General features: G+C 35.9%; 1 protein-coding gene across 5 annotated transcripts in view; it reads right to left on the bottom strand.

Moving 5' to 3' along the window:
* The window catches only part of SETD2 (SET domain containing 2, histone lysine methyltransferase), a 90,768-nt gene that overhangs the window by 66,081 nt on the left and 5,619 nt on the right, over positions 1-19,068 (bottom strand). For all 5 annotated transcript variants that reach the window (XR_013357967.1, XR_013357968.1, XM_077859094.1 and 2 more), the window contains exons 2-7: positions 16,498-16,629; positions 15,070-15,198; positions 13,223-13,346; positions 12,051-12,128; positions 10,320-10,417; positions 7,250-7,376 (exon numbers count right to left, since the gene is read on the bottom strand). Coding sequence is in view for 3 of the 5 variants with exons in the window: in XM_077859094.1 (XP_077715220.1) it covers positions 7,250-7,376; positions 10,320-10,417; positions 12,051-12,128; positions 13,223-13,346; positions 15,070-15,198; positions 16,498-16,629 (688 nt within the window). In the remaining 2 variants the exon portion in view is untranslated. The remainder of the gene's footprint in view (positions 1-7,249; positions 7,377-10,319; positions 10,418-12,050; positions 12,129-13,222; positions 13,347-15,069; positions 15,199-16,497; positions 16,630-19,068) is intronic.

Here is a 19,068-nt window from a genome sequence, read left to right as displayed (position 1 = left end):
TTTCAAATATCACATTTAAATAATGGGGAAACAACAACAAAAAAATCTACCAGTGGTTGTTTTCCAGCTATGTTATAAAAGATATAAAGATGTCTTACAGAACTTACTATTGGGGATGCCTTAAGAACTTACTATTCGGGAGATAAAAATAATTCATATGAAAACAAACAATGAAGCATTAACATTAACTGTAAATGCTTAAAAACTAAGAAGGAAGGGAGTTAGAATAAGTCACCAGAAGTGAATTCACAGAAACAGAGTTAATAATAAGTAAGATACTGGAGGGAGAGGGTAAAGGGAAAATCTTAAACACAGGGAAATGGAAAATTCTGACAGTGCCTCGCTTGGCCTGGCTGGAGTGGATAAGGTATGGTAAGGAAGTGAGAAAAACCTCATCAAAAGAAAGGCTGGTGTTAGATCAGAAGATCTTGGAGGTGATATGTAAAAGAATCTAGATTTGATGTGATTGAGCAAGAGAGCTCTATTACTGAATCGAAAATGGGGAATAATCTGATCAAAATGGAATTTGAGAGTGGCATTAGTGTGGCAATAACAGAATAAAATATACACAAGATAGCAACCAAAACAGAAGAGATAAAGACAGCATTAAACCAACATGGCCTGAAATGATGTAAGTCTAAAATGCGCTGATAATAAATTAGAGGAAAGGAAATCTGAAAGAATCTTTTTTTTTAAAGACGTTTATTCATTTATTCATAAGAGATAAAGAGAGAGAGGCAGAGACACAGGCAGAGGGAGAAGCAGGCTTCATGCAGGGAGCCCGATGTGGGACTCACGCCCTGAGCCAAAGGAAGACCAAAGGGAGACGCTCAACCACTGAGCCACCCAGGCATCCCAGAAAGACAAGAATCTTAAGGAAATTTTCTGTTACTTAACTTTTTATCATCTCAAGATAATTTTAGGCAAGGCACTGAACATTTCTATTTTATATTAAACCACAAAACTCACCTAACAGTAAAGAACAAAAATATGAAAACATGAAATGCTACTTGCAAGAAGCTGAAGAAATGTAAACTCATTTTTTCCCTTCTAAAATGTACATTTAAGGTTCATTTCTTTTTAATTTCCAGTATCATTTCTTATGTTTTATATAGATTAAGAACATATACAGAAAAACCAATTTAGATATTAACCCAACATAATTTCCTCGAAGATGTTGTTTCCCTGCATATCCTAAATGTGTAACTTCCTGTCTCAAATACTAGAGGATTAGAATAGGAAAGACCAAGGGCTTTAAAATTCCACCTTCCCCCCAAATGTACCAGCCAGAACCTCACTTTGGACTGTTTCAAAATACAAATACTACTGGGTTAGGAGATGAGGTTTTCTGGGGTACCTGCGTGGCTCAGTTAGGCCTCTACAGTTTCTTGATTTCAGCTCAGGTCATGATCTCAGGTCACGAGACTGACCCTGCATGGCGCTCTACACTCAGCACAGTCTGCTTTGTCCCTCTCCATCCCCCTCTGTCCATCCCCTTCCAATCAATCAATCAATCAATCTTTAAAAAAAGAGAGAGATAAAAAAAAGGAGAGAGAGAGAGAGAGGGAGGGAGGGAGAGGCGGAAAAGATTTCTTTTCATAATTAGGCAGGAAAAGATTCTCTAACTCTGAACATATAAGAGATAAAACTGAGTTCCTTTTCATTTAATAGACATTCATTCAATAGATACTAGAGTATATAAAGCTCTGCTGGTATATAAAAACAGTAACATTCTTAGGGAAATAAACAACAAAAACATAGAAGCTGAAGTAAAAATAACAAAATTTTGCAAACACAATACAGAAGGTGAATAACCTTTGAACATTCCCACTACAATTATAAGCTCGATGGCCATAACATACATCAAGATTATCATGCCAATCCCAAGTATAATACAGCTTCCATAATTTTGGGTGCTCAAGTGGACAATTGTGAATTGTGGGATTAATAACTCCTAGGATACGTGGGAAGAAGGGAGCCAGGAAACCAACGGATGCCTTCATTCATTTACATTTAGTACAAGTATTTATCTTAATTTATGGGTCACCACCTTCCAGAAAGGATTTGAAGTAACTAAAAGTCAACATAAAAGTATTAAGGTATATTTTAATAAATTATTGATAAGCGAACATTTATATATATGCATAATTCTATAGCACTTAGAAATTTACTGTTACGTACTTAATCAGTCTAAGAAATTATTTACTCTCTTTTTTAGTACTTTAGTATTTCAGCCATGAACTATCTTTAATGGCTCAGCAGAATTTGTAATACTTTCTGATGAAATATAAAGAAAAGCATGTAAATGATTAACAAACAGGTGAGCAATATCCATGCAATCAACATGCAGGTGAAAAAAAAGGGGCAGAGGGATGCCAACACTGCCAGCATTCAGGAAGGGTCCCATCTGCCCTCCCCTGGTTATAATACCTCCTCTTTGCTCTTGAGACATCTCCTAATTTTTAAAAAAATCGTTCTCTCTGGGATGCCTGGGTAGCTCAGCAGTTGAGCATCTGTCTTTGGCTCTGGGCGTGATCCGGGATTACAGGATGGAGTCTCAAGTCCCGAAATTGGGCTCCCTATGGGAAGCCTTCTCCTAATGCCTATGTCTCTGTCTCTCTGTTGCTTACAAATAAATAAAATCTTTAAAAAAAATCGTTCTCTGATTTTTTTTTAATTTTTTTTTTATTTATTTATGATAGACACACAAAGAGAGAGAGAGAGAGGCAGAGACACAGGCAGAGGGAGAAGCAGACTCCATGCACCGGGAGCCCGATGTGGGATTCGATCCTGGGTCTCCAGGATCGCGCCCTGGGCCAAAGGCAGGTGCCAAACCGCTGCGCCACCCAGGGATCCCTCGTTCTCTGATTTTTAAAATAGGTTTACCATCTGTGTATAAACTCCTAAATATTATAACTTTTGTCTATTTTTTATCTTTATGGAAATCATACTGGACAAAACTTCTGTGTCATGCTTGTTTTTCATACATCCTTACATTTTAGGAGTCCTCCATGCTGTTGCATGCAGCCACAGTTCCTTCACTTTAATGACTAGTTTTTCATGACTAGTTTTTCATTCTAGGATTACATTATAATTTGTCTATATTAGTGTTAACGGATATTTAAGTTGTTTCTACTTTTTCTAACATAAGCAATGCTGCTGTGACTCCTGATACACATACTTACACTTTCAGTAAATAATTTAAAGATTTACGTATTTATTAATTTGAGAGAGAGAGAGAGAGACAAAGAGCGAGAGAGAGTAAGAGACAAAGAGCGAGAGAAAGTGCTCTTGCACGCTGAAGTACATGTGCAGAGGGGGAGGGAGCAGCAGACTCCTGCTGAGCAGGGCCTTGAGATCATGATCTGAGCCAAAGGCAGATACTTAACTGACTGACACACCCACATACCCCTCCAAAGTGTTTTCAAAAGTGGTTGTATCCACTTAACACCCCCACCAGCACTGTAGGAGATCTCCTGTTCTTATGAGTTATCAGACTTTTTATCAAGTCTGAGCATATAAATGACATCTGACATCTGATAGTTTTGATATTCCCTCATCACTAATGAGGCGGAACATCTTTTTATTGGCTTTTTGAATTTTTAAATTTTTTAATTAATTATTTTATTTTTATTTAAAAAAATTTTTTTAGGCTTTTTGGATTAATGAAGTGTCTGGATGTTGTCTGTTATTTTTCTTTTGTGTTGGATTTTTTTCTTATTGATTAGTAGGAGCTCTCTATATATTTTGGATATTAATACTTGTTTGTTCTGTGTTGAAAGCCAAGTGTTTCCTCTGTGTTTTTTCATCCTTATTGTGTAAATTAGTTATCATTAATTTGTTTCACAAACTCAAAAGAGACTAAGGGAAGTTTCAGACTATTCCATGTTTGTACTTTACAAACTACAAATATCATCACATAACAGGGACTTAATATACCTCCATCAGCTAAGTATTTAGCCAGTAATTACATTAGGTAATTACCTGGTTTGTGACGTCCCCAAAAAAGACAACCACCTTTGATTGGAAGAGCTTCTAGATTTGTTAAGCAGATAAGCTATAGATAAATACAATCATAAGAAATAAAAAAATGTTTGCCAATTAAGGGCTAATATGGGGGATGCAGGCTATAGTTCTATTAACATATTTTTAATAGTTAAAATATGCAAAACTATATTTTAAACTGTGCTATCAGAGGACCTGGGTGGCTCAATTGGTTAAGCGTCTGCCTTTCGCTTAGGTCATGATCCCAGGATCCTGAGATCGAACCCAACTGGGCTCCCTGATCACTGGAAAGCCTGCTTCTCCCTTTCCCATTTCCATTCCCTCAACTTGTGCTCTCTGGCTTTATCTGTCAAATAAAATCTTTAAAAAACAAACAAACAAACCGTGCTATTTTATCCTTTCTGTGGTATCCTCTACCCAAAAGTATTCCCAAGACTCTAATTGTAGCTGACTAGAATTCAGAATCTAGGTATACAGAAGGGAATTTCAGTAGGAGACAATCTAAGTAAAACTAAAGCTCAACACTTCATTACCAAAGTCAGGGGAAATAACCCTCCTAGAAACCTAGAATCATTCTAGGTCATTCCTCTATCTGTGCAAAGTTTTATCCAAATCATTCTCATTCTGGAATAACTTCAAATTCACAACCAGAGTAACCCATGATGACTGGATTCATGTTATACCTAATTCAGTCTATAAAAACCAAAGCCTATACTGATACAAACCATTACCAGAATAAATACAAGCAAACAAAGAAAAGGAATGCCTACACTCTAGTGCCTTCGGATGTTCTTGAATCTTACCAGATAGAAAGTCATCTGATATTGGTATGATGGAGATATAACGCCGCCTAAAAACCATCATATTTTAAGGACGCCCCCTACCAATAATACAGTTTTTAGAAAATGCTTGTTCTATAAGTTTTGAGAACAGGAAATAGCCAAAGGGAAGTTTTTATGTGGATTAAGCACAAATCATGTTTAATAACTATTTTGTGGCTGTTCTATTAACTATCAATTATAAAACAATGAAAGTTAAAAATGAAAGCAATCTTAACGAAGGTTAGAGAATAATTTCCTGCAACAGGCAAGTCAAGAAGGCTAACAGGCTTTGACCCAAGGACTCAACTTCCATGGACACGCCTTTAAGAAACATGTGTAGAAGAGACATGTACAGGGCAGCCTGGGTGGCTTAGTGGTTTAGCGCCACCTTCAGCCCAGGGCCTGATCCTGGAGACCTGGGATCAAGTCCCACATCAGGCTCCCTGCATGGAGCCTGCTTCTTCCTCTGCCTGTGTCTCTGCCTCTTTCTCTCTCTCCCTCTCTGTGTCTCTCATGAATAAATAAATAAAATCTTTAAAAAAAAGAGAGAGAGAGACATGTACAGATACTATGACATTACCAGCCAAAGCTTAAGAACACTAGCGTCCATTACTAGGACTACATATAAACTTAAAGGATGAAAAACCTTTTAACAGTTAAAAATATGTTTAATATAAATCAGTGTGGATCAGATTTTAGAACAAGAATAAAAAAATTAGGGCAGCCCAGGTGGCTCAGCAGTTTAGTGCCGCCTTCAGCCCACAGTGTGATCCTGGAGATCCGGGATCAAGTCCCATGTCAGGCTCCCTGCATGGAGCCTGCTTCTCCCTCTGCCTGTGTCTCTGCCTCTCTCTCTCTCTGTGTCTCTCATGAATAAATATATCTTAAAAAAAAAAAGAATTAAAAAATTACAGAAATAAACATACCATTTCTAAAACTCTATACAAAACAATATAAGAAAAATCTCTGTACCCAATTGCAGAGTTTATTGTGAGAATTACGTGAGTTAATGTGTCAAGTGCTTAGCAGAGTGTCTGGCACACCATTACAATCTATATGCTCTCCAAAAAGAGAGCTGAAGCACACACAATACTCTAATGAACATGTTCATCTTGAGTGGTCTACCAACACAGGTATTTGTTGAAACTTTCCTTTTTGGCACTTTTTAAAAGGCCTTTTATATTTTTCAACTGCCCTTTCCAACAGTTTTTGCTATCTATGGCTTCTTATGGAGCTCAGATTTTCCATATTAATTCTCCCCAATTAATTTGGGCTTCCTGACCTCACCTTTTAACCATTATACTTTTATCCCCTTGTCCCATTACATCTTCTATCTCATCTAAACAGTGATTTAAACTTTTTTTTATTAAAGATTTTATTTATTTGAGAGAGAGAAAGAGAGCATATGCACATGCACACAGCAGGGGGAACATGACAGGGAGAAGCAGGTTCCTTGTTGAGCAGGGGGCTCGATCCTAGCACCCTGAGATCATGACCTGACCCAAAGGTAGACGCTTAACTGACTGAGCCACCCAAGTGCTCCTGAATAGTAATTTATACTTAATTTCTGCAGCCATTTATAATTCTTACTGTAGGAGTTCCTGAAAATCCCAGGCATGAGGTAACTGCTAAAGAATCATAAGGGAATTTGCTGACTAATCCCTTTAGCCCCCTAGCCCCTGCTCTTAACCCTCCACTAAGATTCATAGGTCTGGGGATAGACCCGAAAAATGTGCATTTTCACTGTGGGCTCTGTCAGGTGGTTCTGAGGCTAAGAAATACCGTTCTGGTGAAGGGATCCTCAGAAAAAGGGAAAGGGAATTTTAAAAAACAACATGAAGTCCTTCTCTCAGTTAGGAGTCCCTTTATTAACAAGCTAGATCCTTCCTCCAGTAGTAGTAACTGAGGTGACTGGGGGTAGAAAAAAGGCTACTGATTACTGTGCTAATGTGGTAATTGAAAAGACCTACTTTCACCATTCCATTCTCACTCCTGGGTTGCCTGTTACTTCTCAAAACTCACTTTATACTCCAAAGAGGATTTTCAGATATTATAGGAACACGTGTAAACTTTTAAGAGTTCCACACAAAAAAAACCCAAACCAATATGAAAAGATTAGAACTGTAGATCAGACTTAAGTAAGCTAGTAGATAAACATTTTATTTGTACTTAGGATAAGAAGTTTTACAGGCTCCAAAAAACTATTAGCCCATGTGTTTATAAGATGGCTTCAATAATTCTCAATACCTAAATCTAATTTCTATGAACTGGAAATAAAAATAGCAACCATACTTTTCCTGATTAGTTCATCTGATCCTGACTTTCTCTGGCTGTAGTCTGACTTTTCAAATTTCAGTCAGAAAAGCTACTTCCCTTCTTAAAACATTTATGGTAAAAGTTGAAAGAAAAGATGAAACACTTACTGAATCCTTCTTACGGGATCGCTCCTTCTTCATTTTTCCTCCTGCTGCTCTGATACTGACTCTGTTCTCTCCTCCCAGGTAACCTCGGCAGTTAGCTGACCCACAGAAACATTTCTGAGCTTCTTTTCTGTTTAAGGAGCATAGGAAAGATGTCAGCTATGTGAAAGTAAACCATATAAAAATGTCAACAATATAACAATCACATACAAGACAGAAATCAATTCAGCCTAAAAACAAGTAACTATTTTAAGAGACTCCAACAAACCTGATACTATTTAAGGCAAATGCCTGAAAACTGCTATTAAAAAAATAGTCATTCTTTTCCCAGTTTTCCTTCATTAGCTAGACAAAATCAGTCAAGAAACCAATGAGTAATTCCTCCACTTTATGAGTACCTACTAATGTATAAAAATAAAAGCTCATTTACATATTTGAGCTAAGAACAAAACTGCTTAAATAATTCAACATCTTTTTTTTTTTTAAAGTACATGAGAGACACAGAGAAAGAGGCAGAGACATAGGCAGAGGGAGAACCAGACTCCCTGTGGGGAGCCTGATGTAGAACTAGATCCCAGGACCCCAGGATGATGCTCTGAGCTGAAGGCATATGTTCATCCACTGAGCCACCCATGGGTTCCAGCTCAACATCTCTTACATGTAAATGTTTAACTGAACAAACAAAATGTATTGTTATAAATACATATACAGATACAAAATTCAACATGTACAGGATACTTAAAGGAAACACAGGATTATTAACAGTTACCACATAAAAATGAAATACTAATAAGAAACATAGTAATAAGTAAATATAACCATGGAGTCAAGAAAAATGGTGGAAAGAACACAAACCTAACTTTACAAGCCTGGGTACAAACCATCACAGCCATTTATTTATTCTGTGACTAGAGCTACCTGAGAAATGCATGAAGAACTGTACCAAACGGAAACTGATTTAGTTTGACACTAGTAATTAGAGGCCTAAAAATAAATTATTCAATAAGTAGAGCAAGAAATAACAAACAACACTTGATTTCTAGTTCCCCTTCCTTCAAAGAGGACAGTGCAAACATAAGAGGAAACAAAATATGAAGTCCTACGTACAACCTGGTCTGCATTCATTCCCTGAATGCTACACCAATTGCCTACAAGTCCACAAGGTGCTGCAAAATGGAGATACCATTACTACTTCATTTATTAGCTGAAATGACCTCCAAAGAACTTCCTCTCATCAATTATTTGGTTTAAACTAGAGAAGAATTAACTTAGGGAAGACAGGATAAAAGCTTGATTTTTTTTCTCTTTTTTAAACTTTTAAACCACTTTTTAAAAATCATGAATTGGGGGTGCCTGGATGGCTCAGTGATTGAGCATCTGCCTTCGGTTCAGGGCGTGATCCTGGGGTCCTGATAATGACAGCCTGCTTCTCCCTCTGCCTATGTTTCTGTCTTTCTATCTCTCACGAATAATTTTTTTTAAAGATCTTTCAAAAAAGAAATTAAAAAAATAAAAATCATGAATTGATTTATTCACCAATGCTCACTGCAGCATTATTTACAATAGCCAAAAGGTGGAAACAACCCAAATGCCCACTGACAGATGAATGGATAAAACAAAATATGGTTTGTGTGTTTATATATACATATATACACACGAGTACATACGCACGCACACAATGGAATATTATTTAGCCTTAAAAAAGGAATGAAATATTGGTACATGCTACAACATGAACCTTAAAAACATTATGCTAAAAAAGTCACAAAGTATCACATTTGTATGATTCAATTTATGTGAAACACACAGAATAATCCATAGATATAGAAGTAGATCAGTGTTTGCCAGGGGCTAGGAAAAGGGAGAAATGGGGCCTGATAGCTTAATACATACAGAGGCTGCTTTTGGGATGATAAAAATATTCTGGAACTAGAGAGTGGTGATGGCTATACAAAATGTGACTGTAGGGACACCTGGGTGGCTCAGCGGTTAAGCATCTGCCTTTGGGTCAGGGTGTGATCCTGGCCTGGGGATCAAGTCCCACATCAGGCTCCCTGTGGAGAGCCTGCTTCTCCCTCTATGTCTCTGCTTCTGTGTCTCTCAGGAATAAATAAATTTAAAAATCTTTTTAAAAAATATGACTGTATTAAATGCCACTAAATTGTACACCTTAAAAATGGTTAAAAAGGTGAATTTTATGTTATGCGACATTTTCAACAAAAAATAGCTAAAACATGAAAAGAAAATCATGAATTGGTTCCCTTCTATTATGACTAAAGCACTTTTATTTTTAAAGTATCATTAAATCTCATGGATTTTACATTAATAGGTTTCAAACCACTATAGTTATTATCCTTATTGGTGCTTAAGTGTTAATAAGAAGTTTCCCACTTATTGTGAGAACCTATTCAAGCTAGCTCCAAGTCCCTTTGACAAGACTGTCATCTTTAAAAAAAAAAAAAAAAAAAAAAAAGACTGTCATCTTTTATACATGGGTTTTCTGGCATGACAAAATAATCCAAGATCATCTGGTTCAATTTCTGTCTTAACTTGAAATCAGTCACTTCTCCAAGGAACCCTATTCCTTTTAGTGGGGTTCTATGAAACCACAACATAGATGCTGGGGGTATTCATTGCTACTACATCAGTTGTTATTTTGGTTAGAGAGATTAAGTAAATTATTTTTCAATAATGTGGTATGGATCAGAAAGATTAGTCATGAGCTGATAACTAATGGATGATGGATATACAGGGATTTATTACACTATTCTCTTTACATGTACATGCACACACATACACTGTAGACATTTATGTAATAAAAAGGGCTTTTTAGTTACATAAGAAGCATAATTATACAAATAAGCATGAAATTCAGAGGAAATTTATGTAGTTCATGTACAAATCCCTTTATGGCCACAAGTGTCATACAGTAGGAAAAATACACAAAACTAAGAGTAAAGAGTTGTGGGTACATATTACTTTCTAGTAATTCACATCAAAGTCTTAAATCTTTATATCTGAACAGTCCATTTCCCCATTAGAAGCAGCAAAACAGAATAAAAACAAAACTCACCCATATCTTTGGAACTGATAGTCAAATGTTAACTCTGAGCCTGAAGGAACCAGTTTGGTGGTAAAAAACCCGACTCTCAGTTGTCCGTTCACAGTCCACTGAAATGTTGTTTTTAAAAGAAAAGAAATTAGTAACTGATTAATCTGTTTTTCTTTAAAGATCATCATCTGCCTTAATTACACATGTGCCTCTTTACACTATAAAAGCTTTTCCAAATAGCAAGTAAGGACATTTTTCTTTAAATAAACTAACATATTTAAGTGTTACTCTTATTTAATACTACCAGATTGAGTATTGCCTATAATTTGTCTCTAATAAAAGTAACTGCTACTTTAACTTGTCTAATATACATTTCCACACAATAAAAATTCCCTTATACTAAAAATACGCAAATAGGAAATGCTTGTCACTGACTATCATAGGCAAACTGGTATTGCCTTGTATTATGTTAAAAGTAACTATTCTAAGATGAGATGGAACATGGAACTAGGTAAACAATGATGACCAATGTTTAATTTCATGAAGCAGTGGTCATATGACTGACTGTAGTGAAAGGAGAAGAAAGCATGAAAACAGTTGCATGTAACTCAAGAATTCAAATGGGAGTAAATATACAGGGGTTAGAACTGGTAGTTCCAGAATATGATGTAAGATATAAGTCAACCGTAGAGCTCCTGTCCAGACCATGTGAACATGTTACTGATGAAAAAAACCCAGACTTAAAAAGATGAAGGGACCCAGTACAATTGGAGTCTCACAGTTAAACATACGGCTTAGCAGGTATAAGCAAAAACTACAACCAGAACTTAGGTTAAATGATTATGGACTTGGTTCTCCTATTTATTATATGGCTTGGCTCTTAGAAGAACCATATCTAATATATTAGTACGCAGATCAAAGGACAAAAATACCTAGGAGTCAAAAGCACTATTTTAATATTAGAGAGAATCATTGATATTAGTTCTCTAGGAAGTGGGTCCATTGCTTTCTTAGCCTAAAAAAGAACCAATGTTCTAACATATACATATTTTTCTAAGCTCAAAACACAAATTAGAACACTAGAATCATTATTTCAAAATGTTTTATCAAATTCAATAAATGAATTTACCAAGTGTCAACTATGTGCCAGGCATAGAGATAAGCAAGACCCAGAGCCGAGCCTTGTTGAAAAGCAGTGTAACTACATGTACATCGCATATAATCCCTCTCATCTGTGGCCATTCAGTCCATTATTAAAACAGCCAAATAGGGCAGCTGATAAAAATCTGAATATAAGAGTATACACTGGACATCATCAAAATTAAATTTTAGTTTTGCATTTTGGTACCTCTGAAATAACAGTCAAAAGTTATGGGCAACGAGAGGTGACAATAAAATTCAATAGGAGTTCCTGGGTTGGATCCTAGTCCAGAAAAATGACAGATGGCAAAATCTGCATAAAGACTTTAGATTAGTTAACAGTTAATAGTATTTCCTGGATTGGGTAATTATATAATAGTTCTGTACACTGTGAACATTTGGGCAAACTAGGTGAAGTATATGGAACTCTATACTGTTTCTGTATTATTTTATAAATATCTAAACTTAAAGTATGATTTTTAATAACAGAGTAGGAAAAAATTAAAATGATTAAAAAATAAAATCCACAGGTATCCTTGATATAGAATTTAAAATTAAAAGAACAGCAATTTTGAACAAGGTATCCCAAACTCTAAATGTACCTCAACTTACTTTTTGAGTCTCACAGTTTGGTTCACAGCTGTGATTCATGAAACGAGAGCAGTTTCCTTTCTGGGTGGCATCTATTATCTGGGGAAAAGGACCATTTAAGAATTAAAAATGAGATCTCAAAATACATGTATGTGTTGCAAAGGAGAAGCATTAGGCAAATGTATGACCTACATCCTCAAATCCCCTCCTCTTTCATGTATAGACACATCCAAGTGACAAATAATTGACTGCTTCCTCTGGCAGATCCGCAAACTATAAACATCTTAGTTACAGGAAAAACTATTTCCATATCTAACAATGTCTCTTTGATTTACTTTTAGATACTTCTTACATCCTCTTTTATTCCAATTTCAATTCATGTGTATAAAACTCCATTTTAAGGTGCATGTTATACCATAGTGCAGTAGCTCTCAAACTGGAGTGTGTATCCAAATTCCCTGAAGAGCCTGTTAAAACTCCTCCTGGGCCCACCTCAAGAGTTAGATTCAGCAGGTCCAGGGGTAAGACCTAGAATTAGGTTTTTCAGGACTGGATATAGAGACAGATATGAGAATCTACCTAAATTTTATTATACCAGACATTAGAGGTATTCATAAAAATGTAAAATAATGGCATTCCTCAGTTTAAAACAAAAACTGTTTGAAAACACTTTATTTTTATAAAAACATGTTATTTATGTCAATATATTATGGGCTTGTTACTTTCCAGTGGTTTAATAAGTATTTTTCAATTTCTGGCTTTAATTTTTATGTAAGTAGTGACAAATATAACCCACATCAAAAAAAAAAAAAAAAACCTCTGGGGATATCAGTTAATACCCCTCTTTTTTGTCATCACTTAATGTCTTTTAAAGACTGGTCCAAAAAAAAAAAAAAAAAAAAAAAAGACCGGTCCATATCAATGATGCCTTCACACTCAACAATTTCCAGATCTGTTTCTTTCTTTTCTTTTCTTTTTTTTTTTTTTTTTTATGATAGACACAGAGAGAGAGAGAGAGAGAGTCAGAGACATAGGCAGAGGGAGGAGGAGGCTCCATGCACCGGGAGCCCGATGTGGGATTCGATCCCGGGTCTCCAGGATCGCGCCCTGGGCCAAAGGCAGGCGCCAAACCGCTGCGCCACCCAGGGATCCCTCCAGATCTGTTTCAAAGCAAACACATTCACACTGCTCACCTCATCATTCTTCAGGGCCATGAAATAGTAGTGGATGTTTTTGTTTCGTGCATACTCCTTTACCCGGGCTTTAAACTCTTTATGATCAAGTACTTCTCCACAATATTCTAGGACGAAGGTGTTCCTAGCAAAACAAAAGGGAAACAATAGCACTTCCTGCCTAGGAGCTATATAGAAAACACATACATCCATGCAAAAAATAGTAGATTCAACAAAATATTGCAAAGTGGATAAATTTAGTATTATACAAGATATAATTAAAATATATGTAAAGTACCTAGCATCTGAGGTTTTCTCGTTCTTTCTAAGACACTTTTACATTTATACATACTACCAAAATATATATCCCTGATCTAACTGGATATTAAGCACTCAAATCTGGTTTACATTATCATGAAAACAGTGATTTAGAGCTGAGAAACAGCTCTGAAGAAATCAAGAGGCACTGAAATATTAGAGGCTTTATGTTCTGAGAAAAAAGATGGTAATTTAAATATAGCAGCCCTTCTATTGCCTTTACTCAAAGGTCTCTGATGACGTTAGAAGCCAAATAGACCTTTTCTCTCACTGCATTCTCTGTGAGTTTTCTCTAGCATTTATCAGTGATTATGATTAATCTCTCTCCTTGAATTCTTTCAGTTATCTTCCACCCCTGATTGGTCTTTCCTTGGTTATTTAGTACCTTCAATAGAGAAGAAATAGGTATAATATATAGAGAGAATGTCATGGTATTTAACACTAACTAGCAGATTAGCTCCAAAGCCCTCCTCATCCTGTGTATATCTGACAATGTGTCCTTTTCAATGAATACCAATCAATATTTAAATAGCCTGGAACTAAAACATGAAACTGACACTATCATCAGAATATGGAAGCTATACGAGCAGGAAAATGTGGGAAACATGGAAATATTCAGTCCTAGTTTATTTTACGAAAGCAGAGTTTTTTGTGAGAAGCTTAGAAAAGCTAAAGAGCTTTAGGGAACAGTTTAAAATGTTTTTATTCCTTTTACATATATAGAAGAGTTTTCTAATCGTAAATACATGTAATTTAACTTTAAAGAAAAAGGTATTCATTTTTCATAATACTTAAATATGCTATAAATAAAAAAATTTAGGAGCACCTGGGTGGCTCGGTTAGTTAAATGTCTGATTCGATTTCTGTTCTGGTCATGATCTTAGGGTTGTAATATCGAGCATCAGGCTCTGCACAGGGTGTGAAGCCTTCTTAGAATTTTCTCTCTCTCCTTCTGTCCCTCCCTACCATTAAAAAAATTAGTGTTTAAAGGAAATACTGAATATGGTAGAAAATAAAATGAATCTTTTATTGCATTACGTATAAAAAGGTTACATGAGTTAGATGGAAGGTAACATTTATTCATTCAATAAATGTTTACTGATTGTGTATCAAGTATGCTTTAATTCCCTACCTTGATAATCTGATACTCTCCTTCCACTGTTATCTCAACACAGTTTTATATAGACTTATAGATTCTGTCCCAAATCCTTACAGAGTTTCATAGGGATTCTGGGGGTCTACAGCAAGTACTTGGTAATTGCTTGGAATTAAAGGAAAAGTAACTACCAGACAAAGAAGGACCTATCTGGTCTAAATGTCACAATGACAAAATTCCCTTCATATATAGAAAGAGATAGAGGAAATTTTTTCTTTTTAATTTCCTCAAAGATATGGGAAAAAAATATTTTTACAAACTAACTACCAAGTGGTTATTCTGCACAATCATCATTATTAAACTTCAGTATATAACAGACACATTATTTTCCTATGTAGCTAACCAACTTCAACAACACAAAAATGAAGTGAAAGATGATTAAAACATAACTTACGAAGGAAGGTCTTTGGCAGCTCTCAAGCCCCAGCCTTTCTTTTCTGTGAGTATGACTTCCACATCTGCGTGCTGCTTTCTCTGAAATCGTCTATTGGAACAATAATCCCCATTTGGACACCGAGAAGAACTGAAATGAGAAATGGAGAAAATTAATTCTTCAACGTAGAATCTCTAATGACACATAGGATGTAGACAGATTAAAAAATTAAAACAACAACAACAACAACAACAAGAGATACTCAGCAGGGCCTGCCTGTATGCAGAAACAGGAAACAAGACCCACTTGAGGAATGGAAAACAAAACAGCAGAGGATGACTGATAAGATAGGTGGGCTGCTAGAAGATGGAAAGGCAGGTTGACCTACTATGAAGAGCTCTGAACACCAGCTTAAATTTGAACCTGATGTTGACAGGCAGGAAAAGTCAGAAAAATGCAGAGACCAGAGCAACAAGGTCAAGTTAGGAGAATAGTGCTAACTCGTGTCTTCTCTTCTTATATGTGCACTGTCATATCTACTTTTAGATAGTTTAGATAAAGGAATACCAAAGTGCTTTCTCTTTATTTTTCTGAGGTATAGGTTTATTCTCAAAATACTAGAATGTGAGCAAAACCAAAAACTGAGTTTGAAAGAAAACATTTTATTAACACTAAAAACAAGGTATCTACACTATAAATCACCCTAATATTCTCCCCATGTTAAAAATGATACAATTTTTCATCAAACTGATAAAAAAAAATCACGTTTTTTAACATAAAGATGTTTACTGTTTATAAGAAAAATATAGAAGCAAATGTCTCTCAATAGAATATGAATAATTATGAGTTAACTAAATAGACTAATAAAGTAATCTAGGGAAGATTTATGTAGGTCTGTATGTGTAGCTCTGAATAGGTCTCCAAAACATATTTAAGAGAGTGTGTTTGGCCCGGGGTGAGAGGATAAAATTCAAAAAAGCATGTGGAAAAGATTTCATTTCTATACATAAAAAATGGAAGTATCTAAGAATGTTGGTATAGGCAAAAAATTTATCTGAAAAGACCAGAACTAGAGGGATTGGGGTTTGGAAGACAGTTTACTTTATGTACTTTTGAAATGCTAAAGTTATATCTCATTTTACAGTAAAAGCTAGAAAATACCAACATTTACCTCTCAGGACATGAACTTTTCAAGAGATAAAAGGCTACTATTATGTTAGTAATAAAGCTACTTTACAGAGCACTGACTATGAATACTATAACGCACAATGCAAGGGAAATTTGTCTCCTTATAAACACTATTATACATTGGAGATTTCAGGGCTTACAAATACTTGACATTAGGTAGAAGGAGAAAAGTTAAATTCTGACCCATTACTAATTCTTTTTACTATTTTGAGACATTTAATAGAACAATTGAGCAAAATGAGAGCATTTTAATTTACTTACCATTCAATCATGAGGAGACGATTAAGACAATCTTCCCCACATGCTATTTCACCTTGAGCTCTTTCATCTTTAGAAAGAGGTGTACACTCACACTGCATTCGCTTAATATCCCGATGGGATTTATTCTTCTTTCTAGTAGGTAAAATTTCACAAGAATTGGTTTAAGAAATCTGCCAATGATACAACATACACAATCAAATATGTGCTAAATCTCATTAGTTTCACATTTAATGATTCTGGTTAAGTCAAATATTCAAAAGGAGGAAAACCTCTCTTCACTAGCATCTGTGAGACTGAAAACACTAAGACTTATCATGGCACAATAAGAATAAGAAGCAACCTGTAGCCCTGGCAAAAGGGAAGATAGGGTACATTCAAGTTTAACATTTTGGACTCAGCCCTCATTTCCTAGTCCAGGTCAGCTAAGCCACAAATTCTGAGCAATCTAAGATGTAATTGTCACAATGTAATTGTCACATTTGGCTCAGGAAAAAAATAGGAAAACTCATGACAATCAAAAAGTGACACAGCTGATTAAAGTGAAGAATCAGTCATCCTGGATGAAGAAATGGTTGAGGAAGAAAATATATAAAAAATATATATACTTTTTTTTTTTTTAGAGAGCAGAGAGAGCACACATGCAAGGGGGGAGGGGCAGAGGGAGAGAGAATCTTAAGTAGGCTCCACGCTTAGCACAGAGCTCAAAGCGAGGCTCAATCTCACAACCCTGAGATTATGACCTGAGCTGATACCAAGTCAGACATCTAACAGACTGAGCTACACAGGCACTCTTAAAAAATAGTTTTTAACACAGTAAATCTTTCAGAGAATCTTTCAGTAACACTGTGTTTCTAAAATCTTGTTTAAAGAAAAGCTGAATGATTAAAAAAAAAAAGTAGAATTTACAGAACTGCATTACAAATAACCAGGTGTTACAGAGAATATCAGAGGGCTAAACTTTCTCAACACAGACTGATTTGGTGGTAAAAAGGGAAACTGTTCAAAACTGAATGGGTTCATAAATATCTACGCCACAGTTTGCAAGGAAAATCAAAATGTGGGATCCCTGGGTGGCTCAGCGGTTTAGCACCTGCCTTCAGCCCAGGGTATGACCCTGGAGACCCAGGATCGAGTCCCATGTCGGGCTCCCTGCATGAAGTGTGGATCAAGTTCCACATCAGGCTCCCTGCGAGGAGCCTGCTTCTCTCACTGCCTGTGTCTCTGCTTCTGTGTGTGTGTCTCTCATGAATAAATAAATTAAAAAAAAAAAATCAAAATGTGATTATTTCCTAGCCTTTATGTTGAAACGTTGAACTCTCTTTCTAACCCTTGTCAAAAAGAAAAATAAAGATCCTTTTTTTTTTTTTTTTTTAAGATTTTATTTATTCACAAGAAAGGCAGAGAAATAGACACTGAGACACAGGCAGAGGGAGAAGCAGGCTCCTCTCAGGGAGCCTGATGTGGAACTCAATCCCCAGACCATGGGATCACGCCCTGAGCCGAAGGCAGATGCTCAACCACTGAGCCACCCAGGCATCCCAGAGCTCCTTCTTAAGATTACGGCAGTCTGACTCTCTTCCCAACTACCAGACAGTGAAGAGCACAGAAGCTCTATGTGGCTATCTTAATACTCTAACTAATCTGCTTTCATCTTCAACATATGTTCTATTATAGTCCCAGTTTATAAAGTACCTGAAGAGTTTCCAGATAGCCTCAATTAAGTTTGAGTAACAAGAATGTCTCATCTGGATCAATTCAAGGTACCATTCATTAATGAGTGTATGAATATTTCTAGCCTGAAGAAACAGAACTAAGATAAACCAAATATCTATCTATTTCTAAGTATGTAAGAACTGTAATTTGGAAAAATCAGCAGCTTTATTATTTATTGCTCCATAAGGCCAGATTAGGACTAATGGGCACAGATTTAGGTAACCCTATTTTCATCAGACATAACAAAAAGAATTTTCTCACTGTACTCAAAACTATTTTACAATAATTTGTCTTCTTGGTGGCTCCTAACTGCCCAGCATATAACAATAGGTACTTTAAAAATGTTGAATATATATAAATGCTCCCCACTCCAAAAAGGCTCTCCAATGTTCCCATCTACCATATCTATATGTATGGTCTTATATGTATCTGGATCTCACTGCTGAGTAAATCCCAGAGGATGGGGTTAATTAGTTTTACTTCTAGTCTTTTACAAAGACTCTGGAGATTGTATCAATGTACTCACACAATTCCTAAAAACTACTACTTAACATATTCAATATTTTAAATTTAAACCTAATTTACTAGATACAAATGAATATAACGGTAAGAGGCTTTCTATATCACAAAGAGGGTTTTATTTTTAAAGATGTGTTTTTTGAGAAAGAAAGAATGCACACATGCAGAGGGAGAGGGAGAGGGAATCTCAAATAGACTCCATGCCCACTGCAGAGCCTGACACGGGGCTCTATCTCACAACCCTGAGATCATGACCTGAGTTGAAACCAAGAGTCAGACCCTCAACAGACTGAGCCACCCAGCACCCCAAAAAAGTTTTTTGTTTAAATATGAAAAACT

This window comes from Canis aureus, chromosome 19 (assembly GCF_053574225.1).
Source record: "Canis aureus isolate CA01 chromosome 19, VMU_Caureus_v.1.0, whole genome shotgun sequence".
In the NCBI taxonomy this organism is placed as follows: domain Eukaryota; kingdom Metazoa; phylum Chordata; class Mammalia; order Carnivora; family Canidae; genus Canis; species Canis aureus.
Note: the sequence above shows the minus strand (reverse complement) of the source record. Positions and strands in the feature narration are given on the sequence as shown.